This window comes from Apium graveolens, chromosome 2, assembly GCF_009905375.1.
Source record: "Apium graveolens cultivar Ventura chromosome 2, ASM990537v1, whole genome shotgun sequence".
In the NCBI taxonomy this organism is placed as follows: Eukaryota; Viridiplantae; Streptophyta; class Magnoliopsida; order Apiales; family Apiaceae; genus Apium; species Apium graveolens.
The window spans coordinates 18,617,883-18,638,916 of NC_133648.1; the positions used below are offsets into that span (position 1 = coordinate 18,617,883).

The 21,034-nt window shown below is 39.2% G+C and overlaps 1 protein-coding gene across 1 annotated transcript; it reads right to left on the reverse strand.

Annotated features, from left to right (window-relative positions):
• Positions 1-4,731: 4,731 nt before the first annotated feature.
• Positions 4,732-7,209, reverse strand: LOC141707055 (indole-3-acetic acid-amido synthetase GH3.6-like). The gene is made up of 3 exons (XM_074510024.1): positions 6,823-7,209; positions 5,537-6,453; positions 4,732-5,441 (listed from the first exon to the last, which is right to left on the reverse strand). Exons 1-3 carry the CDS (start codon positions 7,149-7,151, stop codon positions 4,855-4,857), a joined length of 1,833 nt encoding a protein of 610 aa, XP_074366125.1. The 5' UTR covers positions 7,152-7,209; the 3' UTR covers positions 4,732-4,854.
• Positions 7,210-21,034: the final 13,825 nt, after the last annotated feature.

Here is a 21,034-nt window from a genome sequence, read left to right on the forward strand (position 1 = left end):
CGAGATCATTCAAATTACAAACAAGTTTAAAAAGCCAAAAGGCTTAGTTCGGAATGAGTTAAGCTAAAAAACAAGGAAATAGAAATTACATGCCAAATCATGGCAGAGTCTTCAAGCTTCAACGGCAGAGTCGGCGGGAGGCGAAGGAGGCTGCTCTGGATTACCCTCTAGTACGGGAGGCTGTTCAGCAAGTGGCGATCCGGAGAAGGAGGGAACATTGTTGGACGTCCCAGCACCGGACTCCATTGCCCGGACAGTTTCCTTTTCCTGCTCCAAACGGGTCTCCTCTTCTATATACTTCTCCAAGAAGACGTCTATTGTACCATGAGGCTCTTCACCGAGATACTTCGAAGCAACATTCCAACAGATCTGGATCTTCTCCAGCGCTTTGTCATTCAGCTCTTCGAAGTACGCAAGAGTGCCCCGGAACCCTGCCAGAACCTCCTCGGGAGTGGGTCGGGCGGCAAGATCATCCTTCAACTTCTAATTTTCAGCCCTCATCTCCCGGACAGAAGCCTCAGCCCGGTCCTGCCTCTCCCGGATCTCGTCTAGAATCTTCTTATGAGCAGCAGCCTCTCTTGCACTGGCCTCCTTTAACTCCTGGATCTCCCGGGATAGCCGCTCGGATTCAATTTTGTAGACTTCGGCAGCATCAGCCTTCGCCTGAAGGCTCCGGGTAATACAAACCAGTCCAGCAACCCAGGAGTTAGCCTGAAAACAGTATAAATAAGAATTAGGTAACACGACTACAAGAACACAAGAAGAAGGCAAGTAAGGAAAAAGCTTACAGCAGTGATATCCTCCTGAAGCCCGACCAGGAAGTCGTCGAGGGGCTCCTTCCTGTACTTCTTCCTCTCCGCCGTGCTAGCATAATTCTCAAACAACTCCCTCTGGCGAGTCTCCGGGGTGAAACTTGCAAGCAGGGCCTTCAAAGTTTCCGGAGTGTCCGGGGTCAGGCCAACAGTAGCCTTCTTCAAAACCGGGCCCTCAGACACATCATCACCTTTGTCCCCGGAACTCGCGGGGGCGCTCTTCCTCTTTCGAGGTGCTGGAACTCTTATCACATCCCCCTGCTACACGTCCTCAGTCTGGGACTCATTGATCACGATTGTTGTCCTCCCCGGGCGAGACGGCACCGCCTTCTGGGCCGCATCATCACCCTCTCCAACCTTTTTCTTCCCAGCGTCCAAGCTCGTCATTCCTCCAATCCTTCGCAGTTTGGCCGACAGATCTTTAAGTTGGGCAGACATATTGGAGGGATAGGGGATTAACTTCGGAATACCTGAAAAGGAAAATAACAAAATATCAGTCCCGGATACAAGCAATCAATAAAAGTTACGGTATTAAAATAAAGCTAAGGCAATAGACTTACATCCGGCAGCATGCATGTTCTCATTGCTAGTAAAATAGTCTCGGGTCCACTGCGTCCCAAGTGCCCCACAGAAGGCATAAACCATCGCGAGAGCTACTTGCCCGAGCCGCTAGACCGGAAACCTATCTGTTTTAATTTCAAGTTTATGGAGTGGCATGAACTCCAGATCCCCACCCCGGATAAAAATGAACTCCCGGTGCCATCCCTTAAGCGACGTCAACATACTAACCGGGAGAACCATCTTATCAGAGGGATACCCACAGTCCTCTATCCTAAACATGAACTCATAAATCGGCCGAGCGGTGGACCTCTTAATTTTAAAAAGATGATGGAAAAGTTTGAAGGTGGGGAGGTAATTTTTGGCATGGCAGCAAGCTAAAAACCAGCTGATCCATTTCACTGAATTTGGGGCTAGCTGAGTAAAAGGGATACCATAAATATCCCGGCATAGGGATTTGGTGAACTGATGTAATTCGAGGCGCATGCCTCGGAGATGCTCCAATGGAATTCCAACCCATCCCCCCTCCGGTCTGTGGTATACCCTTTCATGCTCCTCGGGCCATCTCCACTGGTATGTATCATCAAGGTTAAAGGTGAGTCTAAGGGCGCCATCTACCTCAGCGTCCGTATATTTATCCTGGACCTCCTTTTGAACCGCCCCACACTCATACTTAGTCCCCGGGGCGGTGAAGAACTTCCTATTCATGTCATCCTCATTATATGGCTCCCTACCTCCCAAACCATCTGGGCCCTCATATGCCTCGGATAAATCTCTGTAATAAAAGCTCAGAGGCTTAGGGTTCACTCTGCACTGAATAAAGTATTCATCTACATCCTCCCATGACCCATCCGGATTCGATAAGGTACCCCCGGGACCTAACACTAGGGTCTGAGCTAAAACTTGTTGAGGGTGGTCAACCCGGGGAGGCATCTCTACTGAACTACTGCTAGAAGAGGAAGAAGGGTAGAAGGAGTTAAGTTCACCTAATCCGGCAGGACGCTCGGGATACCGGTTTCTAAGAGTAGCAATACGTTTAAAACGGCTACCTGGCATATACTATGTGTGTCTATATAAACGCACCTCGGAGTCAATGTCAAACCCGAACCCAACAATAACAAAAACAAAATAAAAACAGAGAAGGTTTAGAAACAAATTGTACACGTATCTTACCCCAAAAACAAGATATATGACATACACATACACATACACATACAACCAAAAACATACACCAAGAACACACCCCGGGCCCCCCACAACTTTTTACACTACAAAAACCCACTTATTCGCATATAAAACTACCAAAATCAATGTTAAATACACAAATCAAGCAAAAAACCATTGCAGAATCTATGCAAAACCTGCAAACTACAGAGATTCAAGGTCGAATAAACAAGACAACCACGAAATTCGAGCAAAGAATACGAAGGAGCGAAGCAAAACTCGCACAAAATGGTTGCATGCACTGCGAGAACAAATGAAAAAGAAATGAAACAAGAAGGCAAAATAATCGAGACACTTACAAATGGGCAGGAGAAAGAAATGGGGCTTCAACAGCAAATGCTCCAAAGAATCTCTAAAAAATCTCTCTTAGCTCTCTCTGCGGAAATGTTTGCGTAAAAAAAAAATGGGAGTGAAAAGACCAGTATTTATAGAAGGAAGAAAGAAGATGTGAGCGGTTTTTGGGTTAAAGGAACCGTCGGGGCCACGTGGCACCCCTTGATTGGCGTCAATTTAATAACTGCAGCAGTTATTACCACTAACGCAATCATGTCACGGCGCGTCTTTTTAGGCAAAAAAAGGGGGGAAATTAAAAACTGTACACTCAAAAGATACGCATAAAATGTGTATATCTTTGACCCCGGCTAGAATCCCAACAGTCATCTGACATCCCGGATTTACAGCGACAACTTTTCAGAGTCCGGTCAAATCAATTGTCAGGAGTGTACTTGCCCACCAAACCGTGCCCAAAATTCAAATTCAAAATCAAATGACTAACCAAGTCAACCCCGGAGTCTCATCCCCATTTGACCCCGGGGTTAGGGGCAACAAATCAAACAACCCCCAAATATTTTCCAAAGTATTTCAAGGAATCCCACCTTGAACTCAAGTCAAATGACTAACCAAGTCAACCCCGGAGTCTCATCCCCATTTGACCCCGGGGTTAGGGGGCAACAAATCAAACAACCCCCAAAATTTTCCAAAGTATTTCAAGGAATCCCACCTTGAACTCAAGTCAAATGGCTAACCAAGTCAACCCCGGAGTCTCATCCCCATTTGACCCCGGGGTTGGGGGGGCAACAAATCAAAAAACCCCCAAAAATTTTCCAAAGTATTTCAAGGAATCCCACCTTGAACTCAAGTCAAATGACTAACCAAGTCAACCCCGGAGTCTCATCCCCATTTGACCCCGGGGTTAGGGGCAACAAATAAAACAACCCCCAAAATTTTGCAAAGGCGTCGTGGCACAAAGGCAATTCCTCTACTCCCCCATCCGGATAAACCCGCATAAGGGAGTGGGGGGCAAATGATAGCCCATAACAATTCAGGCCCAAGTGAAGAGGCCCAGAGCCCAAATACAAGATCCCAGGACACGTGGCGGCATCACCACCGTCCAGGTTCCCGAGATCCAGAACATTCCTACGGTCCGGATCTGACAGTACTCTGACGGATTCAGCGTTGACCTTGAGGAGCCCAGGACACGTGGCAGCATCGCCACCGTCCAGGTACCCGGGATCCAAGACGTTCCTACGGTCCGGATATGATAGTACTCTGACGCATCTCAGGCGTCCAGATGCCCTACAGTCCAAAAGGCCAACCTACGGTCCAGATGAAAAGGGACAAACCCCTAAACCCTAGTAGGAGGCCTATAAAAGGTAGAACAGAAGGAAGGTTACAGGTTACAATCTTACATACTCTCTCTCACATATACCTACATGCACACACGTACTCCCCATAAATATATTCGCATAATCCCAACTTTGCCCTTCTTCTCCTTAAAACCCCTTTCTCATTCTCACGCCGGAGGTGCCGCGGGGACGCTACCCCCCTCCGGTTATGTTTTGTAGGTTCCCACCCTATAGCTACACCGCACGCCGCCGCCGTCACAGTCCAAAAGGAGTTTGAGTCCGGGCCCAGCAAGGAAAAAGCCCCGGGGTAATCTGGGATTATCATTTAGTTGTTGTTTTCTAGTTGCAATCTTTCTCAATAGATTGCTCTTAGAAAGCCCTCATGTATTGCTTGTATATTCCTTGTATATTTGTGTTTTTATGATATATTATCCATTTAGCAAAAAAAGAACAATTCGAAGGGAAGTACTGCGGAAAAACTACAAATGCCTAGGCTGTTTCTAATACAGTACTAGTAATAATACTGATATGATTAAAGAGAACAAACAATACAATATTGTTCACTGTCTTTTACCTACACGACAAATAACAATACATAATTAACTTAAAATCAATGCAGATGTTGTTCCGGCCCTTCAGTTATTGTTGTACCACTGCTTGTGACCCGGAACCCATTCCGGACATTTGGGGCTGAAGTATTTCGAAACAACCCTCGAGTTCAGAAGCTGGATTATGGGCCCATATTTCACGCACCGTGGTGCCTTGTACTGGTTTATTGATGCACCATTGCTAACAGCATAGTCCATAAGCTTGTCAAATGTTCCAGTTTCCACTATCTTTATCTCCAGTGGCCCGATCGATTTGTCCGAAACCCGGCCTTGACGGTACACACTGTTGAGTGATTCTTCGACTGTAAGGCAACAATCCTCGAAAACAGATGGAGGAATTGGCGTGTCGTTGTTGTAGCCAATTTCCCAGTACAAGACATAATGGCCTGGTATTTTCGACAAGTCTGCATAGCTTGTGTATTCTATGAGTCGGGCGTCGAACGGTGAAATGTGATTGGCTGCTCTCTTTACAGCGTTTTGTAGCTCAACTTCATCAGTTTTATCAGCATCAATGCTAAGGACAACATTTTTTCGACATATGAAATGGAACTGAGGTGCTTTGTTTTTGAATCCAGCAACCTTTAATATGTCTCCAACCCGATATCGATAAAGTCCTGCACATAAATATTGACCATTAAAATTAATTATGATATACAAGTACAAATATTTCATTATTATATCAGCAACTGTAAAATAAAAAATCTTGTACCGGCATAAGTGGTGACAACAAGCTCATATTCATGTCCGATTTTCACGTCAACAAGATCAACCAGCTCAAGTTGGTCACTTGAGTTAAGCTTTGAGGATCCCGAGACTTGGTGTTTCCTATTGAAAGGCAAGAATTCAAAGTAGGCCATGGTAGGAATGAGAGTATACGCAACATCACTTGGATTGCAAAGAGGGTTGAGGTTTACACCAAAATAACACTCCGAAGAAGCATACATAGTGCACACAAGAGGAAGGCCATCACTATAGTAATCTATAGTTTGAATATATTGTGACATTGTTCCTGTCACAATAACATCGATATACTTGGTGTTAGGCCACAACCTCGTAATGATCCCTTTCCATGGCCTTCTCCTGCACTCGACCTCTATGAACTCCGCGAGCCTAGGGTTTGGTTTCAGAATCTTCATGACTGCCTCTCTCACACTGAGATCAGTTATTTGAGAGTCAACGGTTCCGGTTCGGATATCATTACAAAGGCTAGTCCAATGTTTTTCAAGAAACCGAATGGCTCTAATAAAACCAGAAGCAAAAACAGCTCCAACACGAAGAACTTCATCGTTTTGACAAAGTCCACATAACAACTGAGAGTACATGCTCTGGTAAGAATCAGAGCAGAGAACGGTTTCATTGGGACTTGTGTAGTTTGTGTATGGATCATAAGGCCTGTCCCTAAAATATGAGCTTTTGTAGTAACTAGTAAGAACCGGACGAGCCAAAAGACCACCTGGAGTTTTAGCTTCTGATTTAACGAACAAAAAGTACATTCCTTTGCCCTCGTCCAGACCAGGAACAAATTGCTCCATCACAGGCATCAGAAGGCTATATAGAGATGATTTCCTTTCAAGTTCTTCATCTATAGTTGGCATCAGCTTTCTCTCCCCTCCTGATGTTCCAGAGCTACAAATACATAGAGCCCATCATAAATCATGTTAAGCAACCAGTCAATCTAAAATTTTCCCATGTCTGAGGAAGACGACAACAAGATCTTATATTCTTATTCTACTACAAATATTATTTAACAAAATCAACTAAACTAAATTTCACCAAAGAACTTAGTAATCAATAAGAGATCGTAAGGATTAAGCCTAGCGCGTATCATCTCTTCTCGACAATGCAATAAGAGGTGTTTCAGCCAAGACAGACGCATGTGAGTATTTTTATTTTTGTAATTTTTTTACAGAAATTAAAATTTTCGCAACTCAAATTTAAAATAAAATAGCATGGCCTAATAACGAGTGTGCATGTGTATTTTGTGCTGATTATTACCTTGTCAAGAATTCTGAAATGGGCTGTGAACAAAGAATTTTGGAAGTATCTCCATTGGAAATCCGCTCGATATCTGGCTGGAGATCCTCATATGTTATAAAAGGCATGACCTTCTTGAAAGTATCGCGGTCGACATGGCCAGTAAGGCCATGCCTCCTCAAGTACTCAACATCAGCATTAGAAGAAAGAATTTCGTCAAGAACCCGATTCTGAACTTCTCGTGCATTGCTAGTAACATCTTGAATAAACTCGAGTGCTTTTTTGTTTCTGTCATGAACATTATACACTACCCCGTCCATTTCCCTAGCTCTTTTCAACTCCTCTGGCATGGCTTAGAATGTTATTAAAATAGAAAGAAAGAGAGGGATGTAATGGCCAGAATTTAAAATGACTTTTCTTGTTTTTGGTTTGGAAGGGAGAGCGTGTGATATTTATAGATGAAAATTGGAGGGAGAGGCTGTAGGCTGTAGGCCACCCCCTGTGGTGTGTACAACAAAATCAAATAAACAGTGAATCGCTACAAAACAAGGCAGGGGCAAAATGGGGTTTAAAAGGGGATATTTAAGGGAAGAAACTGAAGATGTGGTCGTGGTCACGGTTACGAAATTCCCTCCTGTTCTAGATTTTCCACGAAATAAATGTATTAAAGTTCTCCAATTAATCCAACTAATTTGCTTGCATGATATGTTGTCTTGTAGTTTGACAAATGCAAATAATTTAGTGACAAATATTTTCGTGCATTTCTGGTGATCATGGATTTGAATTCAAGGTATCTTTTTGGTATGAATTGTGCGGTGAGTATTAGATTAGAGGTAACACAAATAATTTAAAATTATATAACAGTTTTCGATTAGTATCATTTTATTCATTATTTATATAAATTTGGGAGATTGAATAATTTATTTAGTATAAAATATTAATTACCTAAAATGAGATACCTCATATTTATATGAGCTTCTTTATCACATTTTTCATTTAGTATCGTCAATTTTTTATAAAATAATTTAGAAAACTTGGATCTATTTTAGAATTTTCAAGAATTTGGAAATACTATTATTTCCATAGTATCGTGGCAAATTTCCATTTTGGAAATTTGCAAAAAAAAATTATAAATAATATTACTGTTGGTCCGTATCGGATTTAGGGCCTTGAACCGTCTTAGCCAAAGCAGAGACCGGCCCAATAAAATTCCGACCTAAACCCGGTTTTCTAAATAGCCGTTGGATTAAAAACCTAATTTTAGCCGGTAAAATTCTATTTTTTTTATTTACATATATGTGTAGCACGTGTTTACATATAATATATATATAAATATTTAAAACTCTCTCACACACATATATATGTATATATATATTTATATTTATAATTGATTATTTAAAATATAAATATATATATTTAAATTTATCATACGTAAATAAAAGTGTGTAAGAAGTATATGAATAATCAATTGATTTATCATTAAATCAATAAACGAATGAATCAAAATTGATATTCAAGTTGGTTGACTATAAATATTATGAATCAATAAATTCATCTTTTAATTTAATTTTATAATAATAATAATTAATTAAAATTTATCAAATTCAAAATAAGTCGGGTCGCCACAGTTCGAGGCTGACCCGGTAAGTTTTGGACCCGATGAAAATCCGATACGGTCCGTCTTGATACATAAAAAAAATTAAATATTTAATGCTTAAAAGTCAAAGCCGGAGCCAACTTTTTAAAGTGCGGTCAAATCCCGTCCCACCGGGCCTTTTGTATATATTTTTTTAAAATATGTTCAGATAAAACAAAGTAATTAAGGACAAAAATAGAAGGAAAAATTATAGATTTGCAAAATAGATAGTGTGTTGAATAAAGGAAATGGTTGGGTGATAAGGAAAACCGGAAACCGGTTATAAGGGTAACATGGGAAGGAAGTGAAAGATGATTGGACGGGCGATTCCCGGTGAAAGAAGGCGGTAAGTACAGCGAGTACATGCGTGCATGTACCGCGGGTGCTTCGTAAAATGCCGGCAAGCTCCCCTACCTTACGTTTGCATTAAAGAGCCCTGGGATATATATTTATGTAACTTGTTATTCACGGTAAATATATTTCTTGCCTCGCCGACAAATCCGATCACCGGAAAAGATATTTTCTTTTCTCCTTTATTCCTTATCCCACTGTCCACTCGATCCATGGGTATAAATTTATTTACACTCTTCAATCTGATCTCGTAAAGTATATATGTTTCATTTTTAAGTCAGTTGCAAGTCTGCAGATGCCATCCACATATGTAAATAAACATTTCAGATGTCTAGCGGACGATTATTATTGCCGTACGAAGTTAAATTTATAAATTTAGTCACTTTTCTTTTTTTTTATATATGTCGAAAAGAATGAATTTCCTAATTATAGAATTTATTTAAAATTATCACATCTCATTTATGTGATCTAGATTAAGTCAAATATTAATTTCTTAAAAGCCCATTATCTCATTTTTGTTGTCTGAAAATATTTATTTTTTAAAAAATGCTAGCCAAATCTAATTATACAAAATGGTACGCAGGGAGTATTGAATATAATAAAATCTTGGGTGACACTTTGAGATTTTGAAAAAAATGGTCAATTAATTAATATGGTATCAAAAACTCGATTTAGGAAGTCTTGAGTCTTTGGTTAGTCGGTACGAAATATAGATTTCAAAAAGACCAGTTATTTAAAAATTACATTCATACTATTATATACTATTAAGCAAGTAGAACACCCTCTATTTAGTAATTATTAGTTGATTATTCGGTGTTAGTTATTTTGTATGATAAATAACATCAATTCGATTTTAAGCAAGATAGAAGATAATTGTTGGACATAATAATAAATAATACTTATTATATTAACATTTAAACTATTTTCATATGTTCAAGGTTCAAATATTATCATCATCATAGTATAATTAAACATTTTATATTCTCGTATTCTAAATTATTTATAGAGGTTCAAAATTCGAGTATTATCAATATAATATATATTTTATCGTAGGTAATTATTAAAATCCATTCGTGCTTGAAGAACATTCGTGCATTGCACTGTTCAATTGATAGCCTCTGACAACTTCCTTGAAAATCAATAGAGGACCTAATGAATTCATGGCTCCATCAAATATCTATGGACTAAAATATGGAATTCTTCTGCTGCATTCACTTTTTACGGGCTAGCATCAATAAAGTTTGGTTACTTAACACATACCAATTGATCATTAATTCATTTGGGTTTATTATTCATGTAAATTCTACTACAATAACAATTTTAAGCTATATATAAAATCGTATATGTTGGTGAATTATATGGGTATATTTTAATGGACTTTTAATTCAAAAAATCTTTTACTACTACTTTTCAGTGAGTGCTACAAAGTTACAATCCCTGCAGGGTGCAGGCTGTGCGCGCGCAACAGATGACATGTGTGTTGCTCCTCGATAAGATAAGATAGGAGGAGTGAATGAGTATTAAATAATTAGCGGTTAATTACAAAGTTGTAAATCCAAGAGATATATAGTAATCAGGATTAGTAGTATTTCAAGATACCATGAGTTAGCCAAGAGAAGTAGAGTATACAGCTTCTTCTTCTGAAATCATGCCACACTTTTATGTGCATGTCCACTGTCGTGGCTGACTTCATGTCTATGTGTATTTCTGGGATTTATGAAATTCTGCACTGCTTTTAGGTTCGGAACATTATTAATAATGGAAAAAATAGGAGAGCATGCATCTTTTATATCAACAGCACCACCAGGGCACTGCACAATGAACATGAACTACAAGCGACCGGTTGATGCATTGCTTGAACGAAATATTTGTGAATACAATCTTCGACTAATATATATAAATCAAATAAGTGTGTGCGTGAGTAAACGAAATCAAACAGAGAAAAAGAAAGGAAGAATATAACCAAATGGAAATCCTCGAGTCCAGTTGAAACTGTCTCCTTAAAGCTATTTCGCCTCTCACCGTATGTGCGAGTCGATAGCCTCCCAGGATAAAACGAGATACCAGTATAATCGATAGATCGAATATACTCTCAGCGAACTTGAACTAAGCCCGAGAACTATCACCGGAGTATTGGAAAATTTAAGACTAAAGAGACCGAGAATGAAAGAGAGGACTCTTATTCCCTTGACTTAATAAAACTGATACCCTAAGACTCTATTTATTTGAAAGGACTTGTTTTTCTTTTCGATGTGGTACATGGTATTTATAAGAAAAACTAAGGAATAGGTTTGTGTTACTCTCGATATGGTACAAAACCACTTTTCATATTAAAAGGTAAAACTTTGGAACATCGGTTCTCATTCACCTTTTACTCATTTTGAGCGTGTAAATATGCGTTGGAATCCCCTCGAAGAGGAGAATACGTTCCAATAAATACACACCACTAACACATAATGTGTCTCACTCATATAGAGTCTCAAAATGATTCACAACTTAGTCTAAAATACTAAGTTTGTCCAACAATCCCCCACAAATGAGATTGATGGTCCAGTAGCACGCACCACATAGACAGACAGACGCGGAGCTTGACTTGGTGATAGTTCTGGCGGTCAGATATAGCATACGATAGGTAGAGAATGCTCATTGAACCTTCGCTCGAATAAGTATATCGACTTTACTGGTAGACAGTATGACGCGATGTCCTTGAATTGTTCGACCGTTTGTGTAAACGATGACATACTCATCACTATATCTTTCCTGACTCATTCAGTTCTCATGATTATGTCCATTTTGGCCATGAAACATCGTCCTGGTTCTGCGGGAGTTTTTAAAGAATTGTGCCTCGCAATTCTCTTTTGAAGCGGCCCCACTTCTCTCCCACATAGGTGATCTTTATCTTATAGAGTAACCCGCGTTTACTCAACTGAATTCCATGCGTTCACTCCTGAACTCCATGTATTCATCAAAGATCATTAAAAGCTCAAAGCTTAACCTCGTACCTTACGGGTCTCACTGTTTCCTCATCATAGGAACAGGCCAGGGGTTACCCCCACAGTGATTTGGTCATCATGATTTAGTTGTCCCATTGAACCAAGTTCTTGGGATCTCCAGTCGGCAATGGTTGGGTGTCCACCATGATGCCGTTAAGCAATAGGCTTAAGGCCCATCCCTCTCGATGATTTCTCAACCACTTCTTTTGTTAACCCTTTGGTTAGTGGATCCGCGATATTATCTTTTGACGGTATATAGTCAATAGTGATAATTCCGGTTGAGATCAATTGTCTAATGGAACTGTGTCGTCGTCGTATATGACGAGACTTTCCATTATACATCGTGCTCTGCGCTCTGCCAATAGCGGATTGACTATCACAATGAATCCCTATTGCAGTTACAGGCTTTGGCCATCTTGGAATATCCTCCAGAAACTAACGTAGATATTCAACCTCTTCGGCGCATTTATCTAGTGCCACAAACTCAGCTTCCATCGTGGAATGAGTTATCACCGTTTGTTTTGAGGATTTCCATGATATTGCCGCTCCAGCTAATGTAAACACATAGTCGCTCGTAGACTTAAGTGCTTTCTTGCTAGATATCCAATTTGCGTCAGTATATCCTTCGAATACTGCTGGGTATCTGCCATAGTGCAGTCCATAGTCTCGAGTTCCCCTCAAGTACCTTAGTACCCTTATGATCGCTTTCCAGTGATCAGTTCCCGGATTACTCGTAAACCTACTCAACTTGCTAATTGAGTATGCAATGTCTGGTCTTGTACAGCTCATGAGGTACATCAGACTACCAATTACCCTCAAGTATTCCAATTGGGAAACAGCTACACCTTTGTTCTTGGATAGGTGCAAAGTCATATCCACAGGTGTCCTAGCTTTCTCAAAGTCATCCTTAAGAAACTTCTCAAGGATCTTGTCAATATAATGTGGTTGACTTAATGCGAGACCCTCTGATGTTCTAGAAATTTGAATTCCCAGAATTACATTTGCTAGTCCCATGTCTTTCATGTCGAATCTTGATTTCAACATGTTCTTGGTAGATTTGATCACTTTATCATTGCTTCCGGCAATAAGTAGATCATCTACATATAGCGTCATCATGACATAGCCACTCTCGTTATCCTTGTAATAGGCACAGCTATCACATTCATTGATTTTGAAGCCATTAGCCAGCACGACCTCGTCAAATTTTTCATGCCATTTCATAGGCGCTTGCTTCAAACCATACAATGATTTCACCAATCTACAAACTTTCCTTTCTTGTCCTGGGACAACAAACCCTTCGGGTGTTCCATATAAATTTCCTCATCTATGTCCCCATTTAGGAAGGCTGTTTTCACATCCATTTGATGTACAGTTAGATTACGCATTGCAGCAATAGCAAACATCATCCTTATGGACGTTATTCTCGTTACAGGAGAATATGTATCAAAATAATCAAGGCCTTTTTGTTGCTTGTATCCTTTAATCACAAGTCTGGCCTTATACTTATCAATAGTGCCATCAGTTTTCAACTTCTTCTTGAAAACCCACTTGCTACCTAATGGTTTGCAACCAGTTGGCAAGTCCACTAGTTCCCAAGTATGATTCTGCATAATTGAATCAACTTCATTCTTGATGGCCTCTTTCCACATAGGTCCATCAAGTGAGGTAACCGCCTCCTTATAGGTTTTTGGGTCACCTTCTTCGAGCAAATAGGTCATAAAATCAGACCCATAGGATTTCTCCGTTCGTTGTCTTTTGCTCCTTTTTTCGTCTTCACATTCGTCACTCTCATTATCGTCATCTATAGACTCATGATATCGTTTAGACGTCGTAGGTTGTTGGTTTCCTGGATTACAGGGAAAGATCGTCTCAAAGAATGAGGCATTCCTTGATTCCATAATGGTATTCTTTTGAATATCAGGAATCTTGGATTCATGAACAAGAAACCGATATGCAGTACTATGTGGAGGATATCCGATGAAAATACAATCCACAGTCTTAGGACCTATTTTCACCTTCTTCGGTGTAGGGATCAGTACCTTTGGAAGGCACCCCCACACTTTCAGGTGTTGGTAACTTGGTTTCTTTTTTTCCACATTTCATAAGGACTTACATCCTTATTCTTGCGCATCGTAATATTTAAAATATTATTTGCGCTTAAGATGGCTTCTCCCCATATCGATTGTGGAAGCCCAGAGCTTAACAACATCGCATTCATCATTTCTTTCAGAGTACGATTCTTCCTTTCAGCCACACCATTTGACTGAGGGGGGTATGGTGCAGTGACCTCATGGATTATACCATGTTGTGAACAGAATTCTCCAAATGGTTCAACATATTCACCTCCACGATCACTTCGTATCGTTTTGATTTTCTCAGTCTGTTGTGTCTCAACTTCTTCCTTATAGATTTTAAATTTATCTATAGCTTCGTCTTTGCTTTTCAACAAATATACATAGCAGTATTTTGTACAATCATCAATGAATGTAATAAAATACTTGTTTCCTCCTCTTGTTGAAGCGAATTTTAAATCACATATGTCGCTATGTATTAGGTCTAGCACTTTGGTGTTCCTTTCCACACGTTTAAATGATGATCTCGTTAATTTTGCCTCAACACAAGTCTCACACTTATGTTTTGAATCGATAGTAAGTTTATGTATGTATTCTTTTACACTTAAACGTTGTAAAGTGTCATAATTTACATGTCCTAATCTAGCATGCCATAAATTAGGAGACTTAAGCAAGTAAGCAGAAAAATTCTTCATTTCATTATCGTCCTTAACGGACATTACATTGAGCTTAAAAAGCCCATCGGTTAAATAACCCTTGCCTACAAATATACCACTCTTAGACAAAATTACTTTATCTGACTCTATTACAATGCGAAAGCCATGCTTACTCAACAGAGAACCAGACACAAGGTTCTTGCGAATATCAGGCACATAAAGTACATTCTTCAAAGTCAGATTCTTCCCAGAGGTCATCTTCAGGATCACCGTGCCTTCACCCTCAATGGTAGAAGTTGCTGAATTCCCCATGTAGAGCTTCTCACCAGCATCAGAAGCTTTGAGGCTAGAGAAAATCGCCTTGTCTGAGCAAACATGCCTAGTAGCACCAGTATCAATCCACCATTCACGTGGATTAGAACCGACCAGGTTCACTTCAGAGACCGTAGCACAGAGGTCTATATCACCCATATCCTTGGAGATATTCTCTACCATGTTTGCTTCTTTCTTCTTGTTGGGCTTCTTGGGCTTCTTGCAGTCAGAAGACCTATGACCAACTTTATCACAGTTGTAGCATTTCCCCTGAAATTTCGACTTCGAAATCCCTCCTTTGGGTGCCAACTTTGCCCCTTTACTAGAATTAGTCTTCTTGGGCTTGGAGCTTTGAGCGTGCTCCACCATGTTTGCCTTCTCAGTGGCAACATTAACTTTCTTCTCGGACCCTCTGTTGTCTTCTTCAATACAAAGTCTAACAATAAGAACCTTCATAGACATCTCCTTTCGCTTGTGCTTAAGGTAGTTCTTAAAATCTTTCCATCCAGGTGGAAGTTTTTCAATAACAGCAGCAACTTGGAAAGACTCACTTATGACCATTCCCTCAGCATGAATGTCATGAATGATCACCTGCAGTTCCTGCACCTAACTGACCACAGTCTTAGAGTCTGTCATCTTATAATCAAGAAAGCGGCCAACAATCCACTTTTTTGCCCCAGCGTCCTCGGTTTTATACTTATGGTCAAGTGACTCCTATAAGACCTTAGTTGTTGGCTTCGCGCTGTATACGTTATACAACGAGTCAGACAAACAATTTAACACATAGTTCCGACAAATGTAGTCGGAGTGCTTCCAAGCATCAGCAGCATACACAGTTTGCATGTTACTCTCAGCAGTGAACAACAGCGGTTCTTCCTTAAGGAAGCGATCCATATGCAACGTGGTCAGATAAAAGTGCATCTTTTGTTGCCAACGTTTGAAGTTCGTTCCGTTGAACTTCTCAGGTTTTTCAGCATGTGCAGCAGGCACAGTTGGCATAACAGGTGCAGCAGGCACCACAGGTGGAACAGATGGTACGTGCGTCTGTACTACAGGTGTATGCACACCAGTAGGCACCGCAGGTATGATCGGAGGAGTGAATCCTGCCGATATTTGTCCAAGAGGAACACTAAACTGTCCAATGACAGTGTGTCCCACAGGCACATGCCCCGAAGGCACATGTCCAACAGGCGTTTGACCCCCATCAGATCGTACGATCCGTGCGTTAGGGTTAATCGGCTGCTGGTGAACCCTATCAGATCCAGTGATCTGTGCGTTGGGATCAGCCGTCATGTTCATCGAATCGTTCACAGTTTGGTTCTCCATCGATCTGTTACTCAACAAAACAAGCAGATACAGATGTATCAGTCACAGATGTATATAAAATAATTAGCTTTAAGATTGTGAATACAATCTGCGATTAATACATATAAATCAAATAAGTGTGTGCGTGAGTAAACGAAATCAAACAGAGAAAGGAAGAATATAACCAAATGGAAATCCTCGAGTCCAGTTGAAACTGTCTCCTTAAAGCTATTTTGCCTCTCACCGTATGTGCGAGTCGATAGCCTCCCAAGATAAAACGAGATACCAGTATAATCGATAGATCGAATATACTCTCAGCGAACTTAAACTAAGCCCCCCGAGAACTATCACCGGAGTATTGGAAAATTTAAGACTAAAGAGACCGAGAATGAAAGAGAGGACTCATATAGAGTCTCAAAATAATTCACAACTTAATCTAAAATACTAAGTTTGTCCAATAATATTTTGCGCACAATATAATAAAGATTGAATTTTCTGGGTATCCCTCGATTAGAAATTGGATCTCTTGAGATTCCATCGAGCTCACACCGCATCATCGTACATGACGTTAACTGATTTTGATTAAAACTTAATAATTTAAATTTCGTGTATCATGAAGAAGTGCTTTAAGCTATTTTTCCGAAATGATAAAAAAATAAATTAAACACATAGCTGGGAATCTAGTAAACTAAGGTGGTACCATTAGGGGGCTGAAATGCAATGCTGTTGCTACTGCTACAGCAATTGATACTTATTGTATCTTATCATGTCCAATGGTCCAGTGAAATTTTCCAAGACAAAATGATCTAGTTTGTACTTTTTTGATTGTAGGGTTTCATGACAAGTTTAATCACAGGGTCCCCTAACGTTACAAATTGTATTTTATCGAATCTTAAAGGTGATGTACGTAGCTACTAGCTAGAGAGTGTTACTAATTTATGGAATTTTTTGAAAAATAATTAAATAATTTATATTATTATATTAAATACGAAATATTAAAAATTTGGTTGTTAGTACTTGGTCCTCAATCTAGAACGTTCAAATTAAATTGATGAAAATCGTTTGAAATAATTTTAAAAATTATTATTAAAGTGATATTAAATTAAATCCTATAAATAATATATTATTAAAATTATAATTTATAAGTACCGGTTATATATTAGTACTTCATAAATAATTTATAGATGCAAGTCATTTCCGAAGGCTTGTGTATGAACCCAAGTAGAAAGAACCTTAGACTGGAATCATCTTTTTGTATGTGTACGTAACCCCATAAATAAATAAATTTTGGGGATTGACGATGATGTGCTAACCCGGAAGCTAGCTACAACTAAGTATTTTATTGTATTGAGCATTACAAATCAATCATAAACAGACAGCTGAATTAATTAATCAATCACTTATCGCTAAAATAATTAAACATACATATACACCAGTTGAGTATTAAGTATTGATAGGTAACCTACAAATCTACAATTCTTCTTCTTGTGCATGATGAGTTAGTTTGAAGATTATGATAATAAATTGTACTACTTGTTTGATTATACGCACCAAACTGCTAATGGTTTAGTGAATTCTAGCAGCCATTACTTCAACAACATTGCAAGAAACAGGGTTTCATCTACCGTCAAGTCGGTCATGGTCATTTTAAGATCAAAATCGGTTAAAATATTTAAAAAAATAATCTCAATATATTTTTTTCCAACTTAAAGTTAAAAAAAAATCACTATAAGAAACATTATGAATATGGCCGAATCTATTTTAAGATGTATAATGGTCAAATAAGACGAAATTTGTTTCTAACCGTGCTTACGGCTGAATCTATTTTTAGATGTATAATGGTCAAATAAGGCCAAATTTGTTTAGGAACCGATTCCGTTTCTTGTAGTGTTATTTCAAAACCACAAAGAAAAACTTATAGTTGAGCCATATACATGAACGTGTATTTCCTAAAACTCTCAATAAAATTTGAATAACCAATGTGGGGACTGAGTGTGTTCCAAATTTGAGGGGAAATACAATTTCCATGCAAATTTAGCATATAGGTTATAGAAAGTTGGTAAAAAATATTGACACGTAGGTATTCCAACGCGGCGGTATGTTCGGCGGATGGTCTCCTATGGTGAAGGTCCAGTTTATGGTGGTCCTGCCATATTGTCCAAATGGTCAACTACGCATATATGCGCGCCAAGGATCGCATTGTGCTTGGTGAGGATGGGATCATAGGAAAGATTGATTTGTTGGGAATGTTACATTAAGGTTAAATGTCTCTCTGTGCTTGTGTCCCCCCCTTCTTTTCTTCATTACTTGCTTATACTTCCTCATTAGTCAAGGTTATCGCAAATGGTAATGACGAAGAAACAGGAGAAAAACCACATAAAAAGATGTTAATTAAGCTTTATTCACATGATTATACAGACATTAACACATGATTAGAGGTAATTAGGTTATTGTATGATTCTGATACGTTCCGGAAAATAAAGATTCTTGGCTTCGAGCCCCCAGATAATGTAGTCAACTTGAACACCTAATCTTTATCCTTTTTCGTTTTCTAGCTTTTTCTCAGCCATTATGGAGACAAAAAGTTTACACTACAGCTCTTAAAAGCTTGAGTACTATCCTCCTGCTGTGTAACTTCCATGTGCAGCTTGGACTGCTTATTTAGTACTACCTCTGTACCCAAAAGTTTTTCCCATATTGTGAATTGCACAGGTTTTAACAAATAATGATTAGCAAAGTTAATTCCAAAAAGTTAAAAAAAAACAGGGAAAAAGAGGGGACAAACTCCCGCCTAATTCAATACTCTCACTAATTTATACATAAAATATTAAAATTACAAATTAGTGGGATTCTTACAACCAATCAAAATGGAGCATTAGTATCACACAGATTATACTAAAAGTATAAGTACAGAATGGAAATTTTACGAGTATAAATTGGAAAAAGCTGCATCATTGCTTTGCCCCATTTGTTCAAAAATGAGTTTTTCCTTCCCTTTTGATTTGAATCTACCAGCTGAAGAAACAGGGCAAACACATGAAGAGGAGGATGTTCATCATCACAAATCAAGGGCAAAACTCAGCTGTGACAGTAGAATGCAAATTGTAATGTGACTTCTGAACAACCAGATAGAGGGGAAACTCAAACATGGTGCAATCCAAGAAGTGGCAACTTTATTCAATGTAACAAGGAGGACAATAAACACAATATGGGCAACTGCAAGTAGGCAAAACAGAGCAAATCAGCCATACAACATGTCAACAAATGGACATAACTCAGGGAGGAAAAGAATACAAGTGCAGCCAAGTGCAATAACTGAAATAAACATGGGAGACAGAGCATGCATAAGGGACTTGGCAGTACAACTTAAGGTATCATCAACAACAGCAAATAGAATGATAAATAGGGGACTAATTAAACCACACACAAACCCTTTACATCCCGCTTTGAAAGAGACAAATCTCTTTCAAAGGGTTGAATGGGTTCTGAACTTATTAATGGGAGATACACCTACAACAAAGAGGCAGTATTGTCCAATGTTCAATTTTGTACACATTGATGAAAAGTGGTTTTATCTAAGTAAAAAATCACAGAGAGTATACCTTGAAAGGAATGAAAAAGGCAAGTACAGAGCAGCAAAGTCAAGCAAATTCATACCAAAGGTCATGTTTACAGCAGCTGTAGCTAGACCAAGATTTAATCAAGAGAATACAGAGTGTACCTTTGATGGGAAGATAGGTATCTTCCCATTCACTTACCAAGAACCAGCTAGGAGAGCATCCAAGTACAGAGCAAAAGGGACAGTGGTCACAAAGGTTGTTGAATCAGTGGGGAGAATCTAATCGGAAATAATCACAATCGGATACACAATCGCAATCAGTGCAAAACAAGCGAATCCACGAGGAATACAAGGAATTACAACAGTTATAGCAACTAAATCACATGGGATACATGGAATTACACAATGAACACTACAATCCACCACTGAATTACACAATCCACCGGTCAGTTACACAAAAACCAATCGGAAATAACCACAATCGGATACACAATCACAATCAGTGCAAAACAAGCGAATCCACAAGGAATTAAAATTAATAAACACAATCGAATACATGGTTAAGCACAACAAGTCAATCATGGTAAATATAAGCACCAAAACCAGTAGTTTATGATGAATATACGCACAAAATAACCAAAAAATGAAAGAAAGATTTATTACAAAGTCGATTAAGACCTAGAGCATGCATCTTCAGACTCGCCCGCCGCCTCCAAGTCGTCGCTCGACGGATCCGGAGCAACAACGGTGGCCACAATCTTCGCAATTGAAGAAATAGGGGAAGGAGGCACATCGTTTTCATCAAAGGGAACTTCGATCTCACTTGCATGCAACCCTAATTTAGGGGTTTCATCCACCGTATCCTCTGATTTCGCCGCCGATTCCTCAAACGGAGTTCGACCACAACCCATTCGGACATTTTCCCGACTATAAGTGTGGTTCCCCTCACACCAATCACCTTTATCACAGTGATTGGGATCGGAGCACTCGTACACGTTGGTGGATTCATCATCGGAATCAAAAAACCCGTAATGACCGCTCATTTGTGTGAATAGAAATTAGGGTTTTGGTGGCGGAGAGTAAAGAGAAGAGAGTGATGAAGTGAAAGAGACGGGGAGGAGGAAATGGAATGATTTGGTAAAAAAATAAAACTGGTGACCCTGCCCATTAAGCCCAGTGGGTTTTTAATATTAATATAATTTTCAGTTTTTGTGTTAAAAAAGGAAAGTGAGAAAAGTATATTGATTTACCTAAAAAGGAAAGTGGGAAAAGTTTTTAGGGACGGAGGGAGTAATAAATTAATCTATTTACCTATGCTAACACTTAATTATATATGGATCTGGATGTTG

Bases quoted from the DNA above. Each gene is read 5' to 3' on its own strand.
- LOC141707055 (XM_074510024.1), bottom strand. From the start codon at position 7,151: ATGCCAGAGGAGTTGAAAAGAGCTAGGGAAATGGACGGGGTAGTGTAT. The intron at 6,454-6,822 runs GTAATAATCAGC...ATGTATTTGTAG, and splicing joins ATTTCAGAATTCTTGACAAG to CTCTGGAACATCAGGAGGGG. The intron at 5,442-5,536 runs GTACAAGATTTT...ATTTATGTGCAG, and splicing joins TGTTGTCACCACTTATGCCG to GACTTTATCGATATCGGGTT.